Source organism: Juglans microcarpa x Juglans regia, chromosome 6D (genome assembly GCF_004785595.1).
Source record: "Juglans microcarpa x Juglans regia isolate MS1-56 chromosome 6D, Jm3101_v1.0, whole genome shotgun sequence".
NCBI classification, from domain to species: Eukaryota; Viridiplantae; Streptophyta; class Magnoliopsida; order Fagales; family Juglandaceae; genus Juglans; species Juglans microcarpa x Juglans regia.
Window position 1 is genome coordinate 19,078,368 of NC_054604.1, and position 22,769 is coordinate 19,101,136.

General features: G+C 35.9%; 1 protein-coding gene across 1 annotated transcript; it reads left to right on the plus strand.

Annotated features, from left to right (window-relative positions):
- The first annotated feature begins 18,644 nt into the window (after positions 1–18,644).
- On the plus strand, positions 18,645–19,899 carry LOC121236074 (zinc finger protein ZAT4-like). Its single transcript, XM_041132565.1, has one exon. The coding sequence runs from the start codon at positions 18,787–18,789 to the stop codon at positions 19,756–19,758; it is 972 nt and encodes a 323-aa protein (XP_040988499.1). The 5' UTR covers positions 18,645–18,786; the 3' UTR covers positions 19,759–19,899.
- The last annotated feature ends 2,870 nt before the right edge of the window (positions 19,900–22,769 follow it).

Consider the following 22,769-nt stretch of genomic DNA (forward strand, 5'->3'; position numbering starts at 1 on the left):
GTGTTGTATATTCATTCTCAATTTAATCATCGTTCTCACGCCATCTTCTTATGTGATATATATTAAATTATTAAGAAATTATTTATCATCCTTTACTTACCTTTCAATCATTTAATATTACATGAAAAAATAATAAGTGAGAAGATGATAAATAATATTTTGCTTTCTCCATCTGGTGTTATATATTATACAATGAATATTTGGAAACAACGAAAAAATAAGAGATTATATGTAGGAGGAGGTTTTGAGAAGGATTGTAAAATTGGGTTGACTAGGCTGTATTTGGTTGTTGGAATGAGCTCAGCTCATCTCAAACCAATCATTGATGGAATCTACTACTTTTTAATTTCTAAAGTTAAACTTATCTGAACCTACTTCATACATTCAAACTCATATCTCAATTTATTTACATTTAAACAAATCTCAATGCAACGCACAAAATATTATTATTCATATATCAATTCAAATAATTTGATATCACCTCAACATTCAAATGTAGCATAAATGGAAAAAAAAATGGTATAAAGATAGAAATCAGGGGAATAGATTTTGATTTTTATTCCTTTTTACGATTGGGCTTTGGGCTTCAAATATTCAAATGCGTTATTGTGGTTCGCAGTAGATAACGAAAGTCGAAGGCATATACAGACTTATACTTCCAAATAATGATCAGTTAATCTTATAATTGGAACCATTTGACATTTTATTTTAGGACAATGCTACAGTTACCGCTCAAACATCCCATTTGAGCTTCCTGCTATACTTGACATGCCACGTGTTTTAAAATCTTTTTATTAAAAAAAAAACACTTTATCTCCTGCCCAAGATCCCCCCCTTCCTCTGCTCCTCATTTCACCTTCAGAAGTGAAAATCCCAAACCCGACATTCATTTCCTCCAAGTTAGACGTCTGACCCCGACCGTGTTTTAAAATCAAGAAAGCTAGCCACTTTCTTTCCGGCGCCGTCTTCCGACTCTCCTCCATCCGACCTCCAATTTGTGAGGTACATTTCCTAATTTTTTCTATCGTTTGGGATTTGTAATTGATTGAGAGGGCATTCATCCATGGCCACATCCTTTAGTACTCTTAGCTAATTAGTGTTAGTGTTATGTGATATTGGGACAAACTTTGGTTTATTTTGAATGAAAAACCTATGATGCATATGATAACAGAGCAAGGTGGAGTTAGTTTATTCATGCTTAAAACCTATGAACTGGAACTTTTTTTTGTTTTTGTTTTTGTTTATTTTATTTATTTTTTATTTATTTTTTTATTTTTTTTGCCGTAAAACTAGAAAATAGATTTATCCATTAACTAAAAGGAGCTATGAAGGAAATTATCCACTTTCAGGTCATGCTTTCAAAGTCCATTGACATCCAGGTAGTGAGATTATTTCAACATATCGATTATCATATTACTTTACATATAAAGGAAATTATGCAAAGTCATTGATTTGCAACACACACAACTAAATTATAAAATGGAAAATTTAATTTTCTTATGTTGGGAGGGAGATGGATAGCCATCAGCTAGCTGTTCATGTATTGATCTATTAAAGCCAACTATCCGATACCCAGACCAAGTTATCAAGGCCAATGACACATCAAGCTGGACTTGGAAGCCAACAAAATTGTATCTTTCCATCAAGTTTGATGTTGGGAATGTTGTCATGGTGACTGGCGGAAGAAACAAGGGTCGTGTTGGAATAATTAAGAACAAGGAGAAGCAAAAGGGAAGCTTTGAAACAGTTCACATACAGGATGCCCTTGGTCATGAGTTCACCTTTGCTTGAAGGCAACCTACCACTGCTACTTGATCAGTATTGTTTATCAATTATCGTTTTAAAGCATTACCTAGGTGGAGTTCACTTTTGCTATTTGATCACCCTTTCATGAGGTCATGCTTGGGATTCATGTTTTTGCTTTAATTTTGTAGAACCGGGTTTTAGACAATTTTGAATTGTAATACCTTGATTTTCTGTTCTGACTAAAAGGAGGGATATCAGACATGTTTATGTGAATTTGAGATAAAAATATATATATATATATATATATTAATTAAAAGCTGCTAAACTACTATTAATGCATGGTAGTTACTACCTAGCCTTTTTTAGAAGAGAAACTTGTGTCTTAAAGAAGTAATAATTGCTCTCATTTTAAAAAGTTTTACAGTGAATATCATTGTTGGTGAGCTATGATTATATATATATATATATATATATATATATATACATATATATATATAGGAGGATCGAGGAAGGTTAAAATAGTGGAAGTCAGGGTGTCTAGTCATTAATTATTTGTATTCAAGTATTAAATGAAGGTATGTATCTATAAATATTAATTGCTTTTAAAGGGGATTCAAATGGTAGTAGTACTCATTCATTTACTTTCAACCATTGAAGCAAATTAGGATTTAGCTAGCTAGGAAGCATCAATATCCTCAATTTGTTTGTGATGGATGGATAAAAAATTCACAATTGCTCTGTTTGTATTGAAGGAATTGATGTTTCACTAAACCCTTCTTCCACACACGCACACACATGTGTGTGTGTGTGTATATATATATATATATATAATTGGTTCAATCAATCGATATTAGTTGATTCAAACGGATTCATGCCAACACAGAGTGACTTGTAAACTATACACAAAAATTGGACAGACTGCTTTCAATTTTTTATAAGTAGATTGTACTTTAGATATGGATTTTTTCTCTACAAATTTGTAACTCCTAGAATTTCAAGTTGATTTCTTTTATGGCTTATATAAGAAGTTGATTTTTGACACTAATTGATGTTCTATTTTTAAACTATATTTGCTTGTTCTGACAGTAGTGGTATTTTTTTTCTATATCTTTTTGTATCATTGTAGGCAATTCAAATGGATGTACAATGGATGCTGACACAGAACATTCAGATTGTGAGTGTGATGAGGTAGGAATTGATACAAACATTGAATGTGATGAAACTATTAAACAACCTACGGTTGGAATGAACTTTTCATCTGTAGAAGAAGTTTGGTCTTACTATATGAAGTATGGTAAGCAGAAGGGCTTTGGAGTGTGTAAAAGGAATTCTAGACAAGATGACAATGGGAATGTCAGATGGATTTGTTTGGCATGTGTGCGAGGAGGCACATCAAACAATAAAGCTGCCAATGCTATGAAACCAAGATAGACAGAGAAGATAGGGTGTATGACTAGGATTAACGCGGTACTGAATGATAAAGGTAGATATATCCTATCTAAAGTGATCTTGGATCACACACACGTTTGTAGTTCGGGAAAGGCAAGGCATTTCAGATGCTTTAAGAAGACTGATGCTCATGTGGCTAAAAGACTTGAAACAAATGATGAGGCAGGGATAAGGTTGTTCAAAAATTTCAAGGTTGTGGTTGTTGAGGCGAAGGGGTACGAGAATGTGCCATTCAGGGAGAATGAGTGTCGAAACTACATTGACAAAGCTAGACAACTTCGCCTTGGGGTTGGAGGTTCTACAGCTCTATGTAATTATTTTCAAGATATGCAAAAAAGAAATCCAAATTTTTTTTATAAGATAGAAGTTGACAATGACATGCGGTTAAATAATGTGTTTTGGGTAGATGCCCGTAGTAAAGCTGCGTACAAATCATTCGGGGATGTCATTACATTTGACACAACATATCTGACTAATGTGCATAAGATGACTTTTGCACCGTTTGTGGGTGTGAAGCACCATGGATAGTCAATTTTATTCGAGTGCAGATTGATATCCAATGAGAACGCAAATACATTCGAGTGGTTGTTTGAGTCATGGTTGAAGTGTATCAATGACCAACCACAAAAAATAAGGCCATGAAAACTGTAATTTTGAGGGTGTTTTCAACGTCTAGACATTGTTTCTACTTGTAGCATATAATGAAAAAGCTTCCTGAGAAGTTTGGATCACATTATCGATATGAGAAAATCAAGAGTACTCTGCATAGGTGCATTTATGACTCTTTCAGTGAGCTTGAATTCGAATCACAATGGCGCGATATGCTCGATACCTATGATCTGCATGAGAATGCATGATTGGTATCACTATATAGTGATCGCCCTTTTTGGGTGCCGCCGTATGTTAGAGACACATTTTGGGCAGGTATGTCAACTACACAGTAGAGTGAAGGCATGAATGCATTTTTTGACGACTACGTTAACTCTAAAACAACTTTGAAACAATTTGTTGAGCAGTACGATTCAGCCCTAAGGAGGAAGGTAGATAATGAAGCAATTGCTGATTTTAATTCATTTAACATGGAGATTCCGTGCATCAGTCGCTATCCTCTTGAGAAACAATTTCAAAAAACATATACAATTGCTAAATGGTATGCTTCAGGAAGATACCATACTACTTTTGTATATTTTGTAATGTAATAGCAGATTTTTGGTTCCTCTATATTTTGTATATTTTGGAAGGGACCAATGGTATATTTTGGGATGGACCAATGGTATATTTTGTATATTTTGAGAGGGACCAATGGTATATTTGCTCATATATTTTGTAATGAAGGTACAGTTTTCTGGTAGATTAATTAAGGGAGGAACAACATGGTCTAATTCTAGTTGATTAATGATCAGTGTCTTTTTTTGGTTTCTTTTTATTAATTTTGAAATGAGATACCATTTTCGGGAAGAAATTTAGAAGTGCAAAATTTGTGCAATAAGATGAGGCATACTTCAAATTGATCTAAGCTTTGTGGACTAATCTAGAAGACTAGTACGTGTCTCTATTTTTACCATTATATTTCAGACTTTCTTCTAATTTAACATTTTGATCACTTCCGATGCAAATAGACTAATTTTGTTTTATGCTTAACAGGTTTTGATTGCTGCCACATCAAATTTATACATTAACCATCCAAAATTTAATTAACATCTGCTCCAAGCAGTCATATATTACATCTACTACCAACCAACATTTTCTTTTTTAGAATTTCCCAAAAAGCATGCCTAAACAAAGTACCCACGATATTGAAATTGCTACAACTACACTTAACCTCTCAAACTTTCGATTGTGCCTTTCAGTCTCTATTTCTAATCGATGTCAAGTTGTTTGGATATCCATTGCAAGTTGTATCTTTTGAATTTCTGCTTTTAAACGGTTGATTCTCTTCTCACCATATGGTGGTATTTCGGTCATACCAACAAAAAAAAACCCGCAAGAATGCATAGCCTACAAAATCAACCAACACATATTACCTTACAAAGATTACTCAATTGATTTTCCAAAAATAGAAAAAGGTGCAAGTAAAATATATTTGCTCTCACAAAGATTTAAAAATAACTTCTTAGCAAACAATTAAAGAAATATATCAGCCATTTCTTTTTGTTTTGCTGGGCAAACAAAAATAAAATTGAACTATTTCACCCACTTCTCATTAGTGTAGGCCACCCATGTCTCCCCTCACACCACCTTAAAATTACCTCCAAATTTGTCCAAAACCAGGGGTAGTCACATAAACTTGTAAACAAAAAGACATATCAGCCTCCCATCTCCAATCCAACGTTTTCCTCCCCTTCTAGACTGCCTTATGCTCTCTTCAACCTCTACCTTTTTCTCTTACTTGTGTTCCAAAGCTTTCATATAATATTAGAAGGAATACAAGAATCCAAACTCATTCCATGTATATTCCCAAAATCAACTAAGAATTTCCAAAAACCAATTCAACCATCTATTCCACTCTCATAGACATTGAACCTAGCTTTTGCGCTTTCTCTTTTTCTTAAATGGGTTCTCCATGATCTATGGGACTGTGACTTAATTTTGTATTTAAAAGGCCTTACTTATTAAGTAGAAGTAAATAGGGACCATAAAGTTCTATATCACTTGGTTCTATATCACTCTCAGTGTCTTTGAGAGTGCTGAAAATCCAATCGACAATTAACCAATTTAACAAAATTATATTAGGCAGATTGTTAACAATTAAACAAAATTAACCAAATTATGCAGAGCATATTGCTAACAATATTACAACCAAATATTGGAAGAGCAACTAAAAACTAAATTTACAACCAATATTACAAAGCATTTCAAATATTGGAAGAAAATATTAGAATCATTATTTATTGTTAGCAGAAATAGAATGTCCTTACCGGGACATCAATGTGAAAATGCTGAGTCGACGGAAGCTTGAAGGGGAGGCAACGGAATGGCTTCGACGGAAGGGTGGGTTTCTCGAACTGGGATGGAGGTTTGAAGGGGAGGCAATGGGAAGGATGAGTTTCTCGAATTGGGTCTCTTTGGTCGTTGGATGGATGAAGGCTTGAAGACAAACTGGTTTCTCTTTGGTGGGATGGATTTCTCTGGCTTGAAGACGAATTATTTATGGGTTTCTTGTGGCGTCCCCCAATCCCCCTTATATAAATACACAGGGATCGAGACGCCAGGATGGTGACAACACGGTCACACATCCCAACGAAGTGCCAGTGTGTGTACATGCAACAGTGTTCAAATAAAATAACGCAGCGGATAGTCAACTAAGTACCAGAATTTAATTACAATCAAACATCAGTAAAGATTTAAATAGCAGTTATACAATCATTCATAAAATAATTTACAATAGTTTTAAAAATGTACAAACGAGTGATCCCAGATCACTCGTCAGGCGGAGCCGTCTCCTCAGGCTCGCCCTCCTCCTCCTCATCAGCATCAAATCTGCGACACCACAAAATGGTCTCGCAGGTAAGTATAACCCAAACAACAACGTAATACAAAATGCATTAAATGCAACTAACATGCATGCACATGAAAACATGCATTTTTCCACAAAACATCATTTTCCCCGAAAATGATAAATTTCCAACACACACCAAAATCCCATTTTGGTCCAAATTATCCGTAAATCATTTTCCCAGAAAATGATTTACCCAAAAATCAACTCGCACTATTTTCCCAGAAAATAGTGCATTAATCCCAAATGCACCATGCATTATTTCCATATGCACCATGGTCTCCCCTATGGACCATCCGCACGTCCTGGCTTCGCAGCGGTGCTCAGTTCCGCGCCCAGCGCGTACGTGGCCAAGCACTCACACTACGCAACGAGCGATGCCCAGTTCCGCGCCCAGCGCGTACGTGGCCAGACATCCTCTAGTCCCCGCCAGCAGAAGGACCACGGAGTCGGCACGAGACCATCTCGTCCGATCCCATTGTCGCCCGGCGACAATCCAAGGGACGTTACTCAGTATATTCCGCTCCCGAGTAACCAGAGGAGCTCCACCGAGTTAATGCCCCATCTCGGCTTGGGGTCGTGATACACACGCACCAAAAATATTAACACATAAAATCATAACTTTTCAAAGCACATGAACATGAATGCAATACACGAAAACCCAGTTTTCTTTTACAAACATGATCATGCATGAAATAATGAAATGCACATGTACCAACACAACATCCAAACCAACAAATACCAATCCAATCAAATCCAACCAAACAACTCCAATCACAAATCCATCCGACCCCCGAACTCCTCGGACTCAGTCCGGCATGCCAAAAACACAGTGAAATGGGTTAGTGCAAAAATACATTTAAATTACGAAAGTTCTTTGGAGAAATACTTACAGTGCAATATAATAATTTTCCGAGGATCGCGAAGTAGAAAAAGGCGACGTTTGAGCAACACCACAGTGTAAAATACACTGTGGCCGTGGGTCACAGATACCCATTTTTCAACGAGGACAAACGAAGACCCAAGATTGATAGGGTAGGGCCTAGGGAGGTCGGTGAAGCTAGTGGTGGTGGTGGTTTGCCGTGGGTGGCGGCGCAAGGGGTGGTTTTAGGCCAAAAAAGTGCAAATCGGAGATGGACTTGGTGGGGCTTCACCGGTGACGGATCGGAGCTGGGGTTGGGTCCAATGGGTTGCCAAGAGGCCGGGGATGAAGTGGTAGGAAGATGGTGGCCGGAGGTGGCGCGACGGCGGCGCAATGGAGGAAAATGTGCCGCGGCGTCGTGGGTTTCGTGGGCTTCGTGGAGGCTAACGGCGGCACGAACGGCGGTGATATTGGTGGGGTAAGACGGCCGGCGGCTGGGGAAGCGGTGGAGCCGGGCGGTGTCGACCACCGCCGGCGGACGGCGGCGCAGCTGGTGGGGGAGAAACGGACGCGGGGAGAGAGAGAAGAGGAGAGAGAAACGTCCGCACGGGAAGAAAGAAAAAAATAAGGAAAAAGAAAAAGAAAAGAAAAAAAGAAAAGGAAAAGAAAAAATAGAGGGAAAAGAAATGAGGTCCAATCCTCATAACTTGGGTCACAAAAATGATCCAACGGAAACGATTTTAAAACCACAAGTTAAATAAAATAATTTAAACGTAATGGTAAAGTCAAATTGAAATAATTAAATTCCACAGTAATTAATTTAAATATTAAAAGCAATTTAAATGCATAACAATAAATAAATATTAAGAAAGCATATAAAAATAATTTCCACCAAATAAAAATCATAGAAATAAACTCACTAAAAATCCAACCAATTTAAAATAAGAGAAATTATTTTAATTACATAAAAATAATTCCTTCAGTAAAAATACACTAAAATACGGGGTGTTACATCCTCCCCCCCTTAAAAAAAATTTCGTCCTCGAAATTGGCAAGGTCCACATTAAGACCAAGACAGGAATAAGATTCAACTAAGAGCAGACTAAGAACATACCGCCAAAATAGTCCGGCAAGGCCACTCTATAAGCAACAAGCGCAACCTTATCTACGATCTGAAAATGGCCAACATATCTTGGACATCAACAATCGCCCAAATTGAGTTCTTCCCACTAGGAGTCCTCGGCAACCCTACCACAAAATCCATAGAAATATCATCCCACTTCCACTCTGGAATAGGGAGAGGTTGAAGTCTACCTTGATGCTCAACCTTAACTAGACGGCACGTGGCACATTCCTCAATGAGCATGGCACTATCCATCATACTCATTTTAGTCCCCCAATGACACATCACGACCAGTATTCCTAGAGTGACTGCTATCCAAAAATCTCATTTCCTCGAGAACCTTAATACAACATCCAATAAATTCCAATGATCAATAGATCCATACAATAATATGTGCCAACCTCAATCAATTCCTATGCTCCAACTTCTAAACCTTTATTGAATTCTACTATTGGAAACCTAATAGCCACTTCCAATGTTAACCATCAATAACAAATTGCACAACCAAATGATTAATCTCCAATTACAAATATCTTCTCAAAATTCAAGTCACCGTTAATTCTTCAAATCAGCACAACTTGAATTCCTGACTACAACAAAAATACCACGCTTCTGCTGCGCACTCTGATATTCGCCACATGCATAAAACATTACGTTCTCATGAAACTAACACCATCGAGTACAAGGTGGCTCCATTCCTACTAACCAAAACCCTTATCACAATTTGGTAGAAAAACACTCTCTCTCCCAAAACCACGAGTTATAACTCAAATTCCTCAATTAACTTCTGCTGCCTTGATCAAAATCAAATTCTATAAAATACAACCATGATCAAAGACAGAAACCCAATATCAAACAACCTCAGCATCCCAAATTGAAAATAAACAACCTCAACCCAAAATACACTCATCTCTTCTAAGATAAGAAACATATTTTAAAAGACTCAATTCCAACCTAGCGAATCAAAAAGAGTGCCTAGAGACTTCTACCTAACAACCTAAACCCGAAAGCTCACCATCTACATTCTAAACATCCTCTAATCTAACGGTGACTAAACTCACAGCGAACCACCATTGACTTCACCAAAACATTAACAAAACTTCCTTGGTAACTCGCCCACCTATTTCTACTCCAATAAGCTAGTATTAACACAACTAGTTCCTTCAATAGCACATCACTATTAAACCTCAGGGCAAACCATACTGATCAAATCTTCAATCTACCAAAAGCCATTGCAAAGCACCCAAGGATCCTAATGCTTTATTACCCCCACATACTTGATCATATTATCCACTGTTGATGCCTAAGCTTCAACTTCAAATATCTTTTCATATACCATACGTGACATCCCATCAATCTCACTTCAAGTTAAATAACAATGTCCTTCATTCAACCAACTAGATGCTCAAACTCCAAAAGAAAGTATAACCTTAAAATTTAAATTCCTAGGTAACCTCGAGTCACAATTAATTCCTGAAGATAATCACAACAACTATTCCCAACCATGATTCAGTGAGTAACCCACTTCAATTGCACACTTCGATCAACTCCCCAAAAACTCCAAGCCAAAGTCTTTTGAATTACTACTATTGTGTTGACTCCTCTTCCACACCAACCAAAACACTTCTTTCAAACCAAATGAGACTAGGACCTATACTCTCCGAAATCCATAACCACTCACCACTACTATACATCAATCTTACGCACCCTTAGCCAAAACCAATAATCCTCCAAACGTGCAGGTGGTCATCATTACCATTTCCATCACTAAACCTATATCCTCGAAATCAATAAGAATCATTTCTTTAATCGTCACCATCTATTATCCTTAAAATTGATATGGATTAAATCCTCAACCTGACACTGTAACCTCAAGCTAAAAACAATTATTAACTGAACTAGATCAACATCCTCCATCTCCAAAGAAATTTTCCCCTAAAAAAATTTTCATATCAATAACTCAACTCAGATCCATCCTATTTTAATTCAGCCATTCAACTCTGCAATTCTAAAACCTTAACCCAAATATAAATCATTTCCTGAAATCCTCAAGATCGATGAACTCAAATCTAAAACATTCGCCTTATAAAACTTGTAAATTCTAAAACCCCAAATGTTATCAAATTGCTTATCGAGGTCGGCAAGATCAAAAACTTCTAGTCTAAGTAATCTCTTAATTGCTTGTTGAACCTACCAGCTTAAATCCCATTAACTTATTTTCTAAAAAAAAAAACTATGGGGCCACAAACCTTAGATGAACATCTCATAAATCTAACATTGACATTCGTTGAACTTACAACCCCCTACCTCAAAGACTCATTACCTAAATTCTACGGAACCTAAATCCTCAATTATCCTAAGCAATTAAAAACTATTCCCCTCCTTAGCAACAACTTGAATACCTAATCCAAAGAGTTCTCCCAGATCCTGATATTCGAGCCTTGATATTAAAACAACCAATCACCAAGAGTTCAGGCCTACTATACCAATGTTTAAGCCTAACAATGGCCTTCTCAGTCGTACTATCTTCCTGTCATAACATAACCCTTAACCCGCCTTTCAATTTCGAACAAAACAAAATAAAATAAAATTCCATAAATAAAATAACATACGACAAAATGCATAAAACCAATGAAGTAGTTCACCATAAAATAAATATAACAATAAAATAATCCGCCATAAAATAAAACAATTAAATTAAAATGACATACAAATAAATAAATAAATAACAAAGTTATTATACAATAAAATAAATAAACATCAAAATTATTATACATTAAAATAAATAAACAACAGAATTATTATACAATAAAATAAATAAAGCCGATAAAACCATACTCAACCAAAGGTAAACACTAATTAAAACAATAAAATCAAATAACGTCAATTAACATCAATTAACATAAAATAAAATAGTAATAAACTCATAATATAAAATAAATAACTTAACTTGCACCACTTAAACAAAAATTTTATTATTTTAAAATAATAAAAATAATTTTCTGGTACTATCCTAAGGGACATGTGGTTTTACCCAGAGCCGAACTGCTCTGATACCACCTGTGGCGTCCCCCAATCCCCCTTATATAAATACACAGGGATCGAGACGCCAGGATGGTGACAACACGGTCACACATCCCAACGAAGTGCCAGTGTGTGTACATGCAACAGTGTTCAAATAAAATAACGCAGCGGATAGTCAACTAAGTACCAGAATTTAATTACAATCAAACATCAGTAAAGATTTAAATAGCAGTTATACAATCATTCATAAAATAATTTACAATAGTTTTAAAATGTACAAACGAGTGATCCCAGATCACTCGTCAGGCGGAGCCGTCTCCTCAGGCTCGCCCTCCTCCTCCTCATCAGCATCAAATCTGCGACACCACAAAATGGTCTCGCAGGTAAGTATAACCCAAACAACAACGTAATACAAAATGCATTAAATGCAACTAACATGCATGCACATGAAAACATGCATTTTTCCACAAAACATCATTTTCCCCGAAAATGATAAATTTCCAACACACACCAAAATCCCATTTTGGTCCAAATTATCCGTAAATCATTTTCCCAGAAAATGATTTACCTAAAAATCAACTCGCACTATTTTCCCAGAAAATAGTGCATTAATCCCAAATGCACCATGCATTATTTCCATATGCACCATGGTCTCCCCTATGGACCATCCGCACGTCCTGGCTTCGCAGCGGTGCTCAGTTCCGCGCCCAGCGCGTACGTGGCCAAGCACTCACACTACGCAACGAGCGATGCCCAGTTCCGCGCCCAGCGCGTACGTGGCCAAACATCCTCTAGTCCCCGCCAGCAGAAGGACCACGGAGTCGGCACGAGACCATCTCGTACGATCCCATTGTCGCCCGGCGACAATCCAGGGGACGTTACTCAGTATATTCCGCTCCCGAGTAACCAGAGGAGCTCCACCGAGTTAATGCCCCATCTCGGCTTGGGGTCGTGATACACACGCACCAAAAATATTAACACATAAAATCATAGCTTTTCAAAGCACATGAACATGAATGCAATACACGAAAACCCAGTTTTCTTTTACAAACATGATCATGCATGAAATAATGAAATGCACATGTACCAACACAACATCCAAACCAACAAATACCAATCCAATCAAATCCAACCAAACAACTCCAATCACAAATCCATCCGACCCCCGAACTCCTCGGACTCAGTCCGGCATGCCAAAAACACAGTGAAATGGGTTAGTGCAAAAATACATTTAAATTACGAAAGTTCTTTGGAGAAATACTTACAGTGCAATATAATAATTTTCCGAGGATCGCGAAGTAGAAAAAGGCGACGTTTGAGCAACACCACAGTGTAAAATACACTGTGGCCGTGGGTCATAGATACCCATTTTTCAACGAGGACAAACGAAGACCCAAGATTGATAGGGTAGGGCCTAGGGAGGTCGGTGAAGCTAGTGGTGGTGGTGGTTTGCCGTGGGTGGCGGCGCAAGGGGTGGTTTTAGGCCAAAAAAGTGCAAATCGGAGATGGACTTGGTGGGGCTTCACCGGTGACGGATCGGAGCTGGGGTTGGGTCCAATGGGTTGCCAAGAGGCTAGGGATGAAGTGGTAGGAAGATGGTGGCCGGAGGTGGCACGACGGCGGCCCAATGGAGGAAAATGTGCCGCGGCGTCGTGGGTTTCGTGGGCTTCGTGGAGGCTAACGGCGGCACGAATGGCGGTGATATTGGTGGGGTAGGACGGCCGGCGGCTGGGGAAGCGGTGGAGCCGGGCGGTGTCGACCACCCCGGCGGACGGCGGCGCAGCTGGTGGGGGGAGAAACGGACGCGGGGAGAGAGAGAAGAGGAGAGAGAAACGTCCGCACGGGAAGAAAGAAAAAAATAAGGAAAAAGAAAATGAAAAGAAAAAAAGAAAAGGAAAAGAAAAAATAGAGGGAAAAGAAATGAGGTCCAATCCTCATAACTTGGGTCACAAAAATGATCCAACGGAAACGATTTTAAAACCACAAGTTAAATAAAATAATTTAAACGTAATGGTAAAGTCAAATTGAAATAATTAAATTCCACAGTAATTAATTTAAATATTAAAAGCAATTTAAATGCATAACAATAAATAAAATTAAGAAAGCATATAAAAATAATTTCCACCAAATAAAAATCATAGAAATAAACTCACTAAAAATCCAACCAATTTAAAATAAGAGAAATTATTTTAATTACATAAAAATAATTCCTTCAGTAAAAATACACTAAAATACGGGGTGTTACATTTCTCTTGGTGCGAGCACGGGATGGGTTTCTCTTGTTTATGGGTTCGTTTATTGAAAACTCAAAAGGTTGATGATGAAATGGTGAGAGCATGGGATGGGTTTCTCAGAAGGTTGAAGACGAAATGGTGAGAGCCCAGGATGGGTTTTTGGGTTTCTCGGGATGGGTTTCTTTGGCTTGAAGACGAATTATTTATGGGTTTCTCTTGGTGCGAGCACGAGATGGGTTTCTCTTGTTTATGGGTTCGTTTACTGAAAACTCAAAAGGTTGAAGACGAAATGGTGAGAGCATGGGATGGGTTTCTCAGAAGGTTGAAGACAAAATGGTGAGAGCCCAGGATGGATTTTTGGGTTTCTCGGGATGGGTTTCTCTGGCTTGAAGACGAACTATTTATGGGTTTCTTTTGATGCGAGCACGAGATGGGTTTCTCTTGTTTATGGGTTCGTTTATTGACAACTCAAAAGGTTGAAGATGAAATGGTGAGAGCATGGGATGGGTTTCTCAGAAGGTTGAAAACAAAATGGTGAAAGCCCAAGATGGGTTTTTGGGTTTCTCGGGATGGGTTTCTCGAAAGGTTGAAGACAAAATGGTGGGTGCTGGATGGGTTTCTCAGAAGGTTGAAGACGAAATGGTGGGTGCAAGAATTTGAAGAGGAAATGGTGCGGGATGGGTTCGTTTATTGAAGACGAAGAATGAAGGTTGAAGAGGAAATGCTCAACAGGCAGCTTTAATTTTAAATTTTTAAACACTTACAACCTTGCATTCCAAGTCAAGCGGAAAGGGGGAGCGGGGCGCATAGCATTTTCCTTTTAGGACTTTTATAAAAGATCTGCACTACTATGCCGCTTGCAGCTTACCGCTACAAGTGACCGCTAGTGTAAAAGTAGTGTTTTTTTAATTCAATTTTTTATTCACATTTTTTTATCATTTTTAAATATTTAAAAAAATATAAAAAATACATCAATACACTGAAAATTACTTCCTTAATCATTAAGAAAAAAAAAATTCATTGAGCGGTCAAATGGAGCGGTAAGTATTGGGCAGCATAGTAGTTTTTTTCTTTATAAAAAGTAAAAACTTTTCTATCTCAAATAATATAAGATCACATTCACCACTCTTCTATATCTATCCGTGCAGAGGTGAACTTCTAGTTTACACAACAAACTTGGGAATGGATGCTATTCCAAGAGTTAAGGATTTAATATTTTCTCATTGGCAACATAATATAGGGTTCAACATTCTTTACATTTTGTGGTGGTGGAGTATTGTTTAACATTTGTTGGTTTTCAATGCTATTCATTTAACACTTGATGGTGATGGAACATGGAGTTTGGAAGTTGGGACTTTATTGATGCTTGAGTGTTGGATTGGAATACAATGTTGTTGCTTGGTGGTGTGGTGTTGGAATTTGATCATTGGTGCTGGTAGTTGGATTTGGTACTTTGGGACCCTCCATTTGTCCTAGTATTCATGTATGATGTAAATCCCCAAAGTTTAGAATTGTGGTGTGGTGTGGTGTGGTGTGTATTTTGTACTGTGATGTAGATGACGATGATGCTTTATCTTTTTCTTCTAATTTTGCTTCTACTAGTTTCTTACTTCTTTTGACTTGCTTTAATTTTGCTTACTTTTAAGTGTTAGTTTTTGGTATTTTAATACTGTTAATTCCAACTTTATTGTTAGTTCTCCTTTTGTTTTGTTTTTTTCCCTTTAAAATTCTGAAGCTGAGCAGCCTATTTAAAAAGATTGGAGTCCTTAATTTGAAAATGGACTCTAATTTGAATGTCCAAATAAAAATCAGGGTTTTCAAAAACATACAACAAGGCCCAGTCCAATCTAAGCTGGGCTTAGTACTCTTCTTTAATGTTAGAAACAGGGCCGTCTGGTTTAAAAGCATAAAATCAGTCAAGAGTCCAAAAATAGGCTTAAACCGAATCTTAACGTAACAGTACTGACAAAATATAATTACTAATAAAAGAAGTCAATTCCATACTAAATCTAGTACGAGATCGAGAGAATCTCATCTCATTTAATTATTATAAATTTTTATATAAAATATAATAAAAAAAAATTTAAATTCTAAAATAAAAATAATATTTTAATAATATTTTATTCAATTTTCATCTCATCTTAAGTAAACTTACTATCAAAATCTCTCGTATCCTACAAAAGTGTTAAAGGATTACAATCTATCCTCACTTGACATGAAATATCTATCATATCTATTTATTTAAAGGATTACAAATTAATATTTTATATAAAACCAGATTATAAATTTACTGTTGGCGCCATAACGCCCACAACAAAGGTGAACCTATATTGCAACAAAATACGTACTTCTTCGTATTTTTTCAACACTTACTCTGTATGGATAACAATTAGATTTACAATTTCTTACTATCATTTCGTGCCCTAATTAATATGAAATTCTATATGAAAGTTTTATATCACACACTTCTACTTAATTAATATGTAATTTTTTATTTTTATCCTTATATCTTAATGCTTAAATATGTGTGCTTAAATAGAAGGACGAAACTAACAAATCACATATTAGTTGAATAGAGGTATTTGATGTAAGGCTTCATTATAGTATTTCTTCATTAGAAAAATCTTTAAAAATTTTATGAGTCATGTAAGACTTCTTTCATAGAAACACTCTCAACTTATCTTAACTCATCTTATCTCGTTTCATCATTACAAATTTTTTAAATTTACATATAAAATATAATAAATAATTTAACTTTTTTAAAATTTAAAATAATAATAATATTAAAAAATAATATTCTAAAAATATTTTATTCAATTTATTTAAAATTATCTTATATTCTCATCTCATTTCACTATCTAAATGAACCCTAAATTTAAATTGTGATATATACCATCAATTTTGCCTTTTTTTGTTAGGGGAATATTAGCTACCAACTTTCATTGAGGCAGAAAGACAGCGCAAAAAAAAAAAAAAAAAAAGGATGGTATCACGAGCTATATATATATATATATTAAAAGTAAATCAACGAGCAGCTTCTTATGCACAACGTGATGTATAGTCACTTCAGCGAGTGGACCAATTTTTCCGCGCAAGTTGCTTAATTCAGAGGTTTATTTTACTCTCTCTCTCTCTCGAGTAATCATTCATATAATGATACAGTGAATACGACATAATGATACAGTAAATAAATATCATGTAGTCATTTTAAAAAAGAATAAAATTTATTATTAAAAAATTATTATTTTTTTATTTAAGTCCGTATTTATTCAATTTTTTTAAAATAATTACATAATATTTATACATTCATGAGTGTAACTTTTATTTATCATATATATATATATATATAAATAAAAAAATCGTCTTATATTTGGACCAAGTATCCGGAAACAAACTGATACCACAGGTGGGCAGAAGTTTCCGGTTACATTGAAAATTCATTAGATGCACAAACCACCAATAACAATAGACAAAAGTCTTGGCTCCAATAACTTCCAAACAAACTCCCGTACCCTGCTTTTGAGTTGTAGAAGTGAGCAGCCACCCATTTGACTTGGTAACCCCATATTCACCGACACTAATGCATCAGGATATATGAACACGGCATTGAAAGAGGCAGCTCCATTTTCATGCACAACTAGTGCTTTGTAATTAATTATTGTGGTGTATTTGATGGAGTATATACTTCCTCTTCCACTAATGGGAGTGGTGGAGCAAAGTGGGTAAAATCTGAGAAATATGAGGTCAAAAAGAGAAATGTCTTAGATACAAAGAGATCCAACAGAAGCAAACCCACATACTGACGTGGCTTGTCGTGGTACATTAGATTGTAAAACTATTTTTATAATAAAATAGATTTGACGTATCATATAATCATGTTAGTTTATGAGTTTATTTTTGTGAGATCTTTTTATGATTGTAACACTTCTCTGTCAAACATTCTACAAATTTTGCAAATGTGATGGGCTTGCACTTGCTAGTTACATGATGGAAACTCTATTGGGAATCGGAAGATTGGCGACTGGCCGGGGAGTGATGTGCAATGTGTGTCCGCTGAAGGTGGTGGCCGGAAAGACAATTTTGTTTCGAAAACTCAATTCGAATGGGTCCCAAATTTGAGCAAAAGAAATCTAAGCATGTAGCATAGTTTTGAGGTAGGGAAAACGAGAAATGGTGCACTTTTGAACTATGCAAATTGGACATCTCAATATATTTGTTAACATGTCCACAACCGACGGGGAAAAGTTGGTTAAGATGTTAAAATTCAATCCGCTAAGATCAAATCATGCAATATGGCTTTAAAACAAAAGGTTTGCATGATAAATCCGCCCAACAAACTTTAAATTGAAACCATGCTGCATGATCAACTTTATAATGGGGGGCAAAAATTGGAGAGGGATGATGGTCTTATAGGCTCTTGGCAATGAATCCCTTAATATTTATGGAATATAATTGAATGTATTAAAAGCCCAGAAAAGAGCTGTATAATTGCCAAACTGGCAATTTATGAGCTTGCAAAAAGTGGTAAAAAGAAGAGCTTATTATCCAGATGGGGCAAGGTTTGCATGTTACCTGTCCCACTTTCACCACTCATGATCACACTTTGTTATTTATTTTTTTTTCCGCTCTGAAAAATAAAATTAATTTAGAAATATGTATTTTTATACCAAAAACCATATTATTTTTTGGGTTGTGCTGTCTTTTGGTGGAGAAATGCTTGTCACCTACTCCTTTTAAGTTCCCAATCTCTCCATGCTTCTCAAAGTCTCATAGACACAGATAGAGAAAGAGAGGGTAAAAAAAAAAAGCTCTGATCTTTGCTTGCACTGTTTCTTCTCTCTTTTCTGTGCCAATGGAGAGGCACAAATGCAAGCTCTGCTTCAGGACTTTTGCTAATGGCAGAGCGTTGGGTGGTCACATGAAGGCTCATTTGGCCAACCTGCCTCTTCCTCCAAAGCCACAGCAACTCGGTGGCCCTACTGAGCCAGCCTTATCTTCATCTTCTTCCTCGGGTGAAGAACAAGAAGAGGATCAAAGCCTCGGAGAAGAAGCTGAGGACAAAGCTTTGATTTATGGGTTGAGAGAAAATCCCAAGAAAAGCTTCAGACTTGCAGATCCTGAGTTCTCTTTTGCAGTCGATGCTGGGTCTGTGGTCCAGGATAGGGAGAGCGAGACCGAGTCAAAGAACCCAACTCGCCAACGATCCAAGCGGAATCGGAAACCGGGTGTGTCGGAGATTCAGAGTCAGAACTTGGAAATGAAGAAGCCAAAGCCCAGTTCCAGTTTGGTCGACTCGCCCGAGCTGCTGAGTTCGGTTTCTGATACTTCTCCAGAAGAAGATGTTGCTATGTGCCTGATGATGCTTTCGAGGGATATATGGATGAGAAACAACGAAGAGCAAGATGAAGAACAAGGTAAACAAGTACAAAGATCGGTCAAAGTTAAGGTTCGGGAATCAGAGGAGATCAAAATTAGGAAGGTTCGAGGGAAGCATCGGTGCGAGAAATGCAAGAAAACGTTTCGATCCTTTCAAGCACTGGGCAGTCACAAAACGATTTGCTGCAGAGATGAAACGGGTAATGATAGGAATGAGAGAATCTTTGAATGCCCATTTTGTGACAAAGTGTTTGGGTCTGGACAAGCACTTGGTGGCCACAAGAGATCTCACCTCTTGGGTTCTTCTTCAACAACAACAACCACAACTACAACAATTGTCACAAATGCTGCTACTTCAAGTCCTTTGAAATCGGAGACAAGTGCCATAGATCTCAACTTGCCTGCTCCGGTGGAAGAAGATGTTTTTAGTGTGGTCTCAGATGCATAATTCTTTGATTTCTAACATCTCATGCTGTTTTGTTTAATTGGGTAAAAAAAAAAAAAGGGTTGTTTTTCCTGTGTTGTAGGCTGTAGTTAGAACATTTTTCCTTACTTTTGTTAGTAAAATCAAATGCTTTTTGGTGATTCACTTTATGTCTAACTATTATTTATATTTGCAGCAGTTACTTCAATTCATTCAGTTCTTGAATGATGATGTACATATTTGCTTTTACAAAATTCTTAGTATTGTGTGTAGCTTTGATTTTCTGACAAAATTCTAGAAATATGGGTTGTAGAGAAATTTTATTTGCAGTCCTGAACGAGAATTGCATGTAATCCTATTGAATGAGGTAAAATAAAAAAAAAAATATCATTTTAAAAAAAATATTATTATAATTTAAAATTTTTTTTAAATATAACTGTCTCCAAATTCAATTTCCATTTAAAACTGCATGTCAAAGGATTCATAGTCACTGTGACAACCAATTAGGTGTAGCAAGCATGAATGAGTAGCAGAACCCATCATTTTAAGGTGTGTACCCTATTTTACTGATGATAAAGTATTGTTGTGGGTTTGCTTGTGGACCAAGACAAAGTTGGGTCTTTGAAAGTACCAAAGTGTTTCGATTCTTCTGTTAAAATGCCCTGCACACCCTCCTCACTCTCAGCTCTTCAGAAAACTGTCCTTTCTCCCTTTCTTTTTTTTTTTTTTTTTTCAATGTATATTGTTGTAGTTCTCTTATCATGTTTTAGCTCTCTATCTCTGCTGTTACCTGCTGAGTTTGTTGTTTTGGCGTGAAGCATAGAATCAACGATTTTGAAGATGAATCAGAAACTGAAACCTTTAAATTGACGAAAATAACCTCCAAGAAGAGTTGTTTTTACTTTCTTGGAGTTTGGAAAGCAGTTAGGATATATTGGCTTTTATAAATAAAGAGGAAATATTTTATTTCATCACCTTGCTTTTTTGGGTATTTTTGACAATCATTCACTCGAAAATTGGCGAATAGATAATTTTCGATCTAATAAAATATTTTGATTCAAGCTCACTATTATTTACATATCATTCTATTATTTACAGTTTATCGTTTATTTTTATAGATAAAATGAGTTAAAATTAAATTTAAAAATTGAATAAAATATTATTAGAATATATTTTTTTAATATTAGTTTGTTTTAAAATTTAAAAAAATTGAATTGTTTATTTTATTTTGTATGAAAATTTGAAAAAGTTATAATAATTAAGGCCCGGTTTGTATTCGCGAGTCATCTCAACTCATTTCAACTCATCTAAACTCATCTCACTACTATTTATTATTATTCATCAACTTTAACTCATAAATTTTACTATTATTCACAACTCATTTCTCTACTATTCACAACTCATCTTCGAATCCAAACGATACCTAAATCAGATGAGATAAAATGAATTGAGAAAAATTGTGAAAATAAACGAGACCTAAATTGTAATAAATTTTACTTGACAATCCTCTCAGGAGCTTTTTTATTAGCTAAAATTGCTAGTATACTACATAGAGATTAAAAAAAAAAAAAAAAAGAAGAAGAAGAAAAGAAGAATTATTCTAGATGCAGTCCTCTGTTGGGGGCCTTCGTGCACACGAAACGAAACAATTTTAAACGAAGCATTTCATTCATCTTATAAACAAAGCTCTCTATCTCCTCTGGGGTCTCTCTTTCTTTCTTTTACCTCTTTTGTTTGTTTTGTATATTATTTTTCACTTTTCGTTTAAATATGTGCAGAGTTATAACACGCCTGTTGCAAATTTTCTTTTTCCTTTCTTTTGGGTTTTGATTGACTTTGATTTTGTTGTCTTTCTTCTAATCGTTATGGTAGAAAGTTATGATATGCTTTGGGGTTTTTGCTTTTTGTTGGAAAACATTTTTACCCACTTGAGAAAATTACGATGTGGAGTGGAATTCATGAGCAGTAAAATACATTGTATTACTGGAGGTTTTTTCTTTTCTGTTGAGGTAATATTTGTAAATTTTTGAAAAAATAACGATCGGAATTCTTGAGAATAGTTCGATTATTATGTGGTCAGCGGCCAGTGGAGGAAAAGACGACGTCGACTGTGCTGGACAGAGCTCGAAAAGTGACCAATGGCATTGGAGTTTTACTCTAGGCTGTCTTCTGGTCTGAGATAAGAATGAAAGAGGAATGAAGATGATGTGAAGTGAGGGATATTTTTGACATTTGAACAAAATTATCGGAAAATTACTTAAGCACCTCTTCGTATGCACGCAATCTCCCAATGATAACTGTACGTAACATGGCTAAAAAAAAAATCGAAAAATAGATTCAAATTAGATCGGACTGAACCAATAGATTCGATCTCTAAGTAGAGATAGTGATAGGATTACTACTTTATTACTATCCATCTACTACCCAAGTACATTTCAATTTTTTTTTTAAAATTTTTTTATCATTTTCTTTTAAGTATTTTTTTAACAACTTTAATCACTAAAAAAAAATTAAATAAATATATAATTTTATTAATATTTACTTTCTTAATCATTAAATAAAATAAAAATTATAAAAATTAAATACAAAAATAATAATAAATAAGTAATAGTAAAGTAAATTATTTTTAAGCAGTCCGGTGCTAGAATGTTGTGATTCTTTGATTCCATGCCCTACTGCTGTACTACATGAGAGAGTATGAAGTGAGTGAGCCTGACGTGCCCCTTCCTAATTCGCTTTGACCAAAACCCCAAAAAAAGATGGCAACTATGCACAAAGGAAAACGTTGTCACTTTCCTTTCTTTCTCGCTGGCGTATCTTTCTCTTCATTGATTGGTGCTAAAAATTAGGCTCACCCTTCTAAATTTCTTTAAACAAGTTGGCGTGTTTTAAAAGGCAAAACAGTTCAAGATCTTCTCTCCCAACTTTAAAATAAAAAATGAAGAATTAAATTAGAGTTGTAGTTAATAGTTATTTAGAGCTTTTGTTAATACTTATTTGTTTATATTTTTCATAAAATGAAATACGAGGAGATT

Coding starts and splice junctions, on each gene's coding strand:
- LOC121236074 (XM_041132565.1), top strand. CDS start 18,787: ATGGAGAGGCACAAATGCAAGCTCTGCTTCAGGACTTTTGCTAATGGC.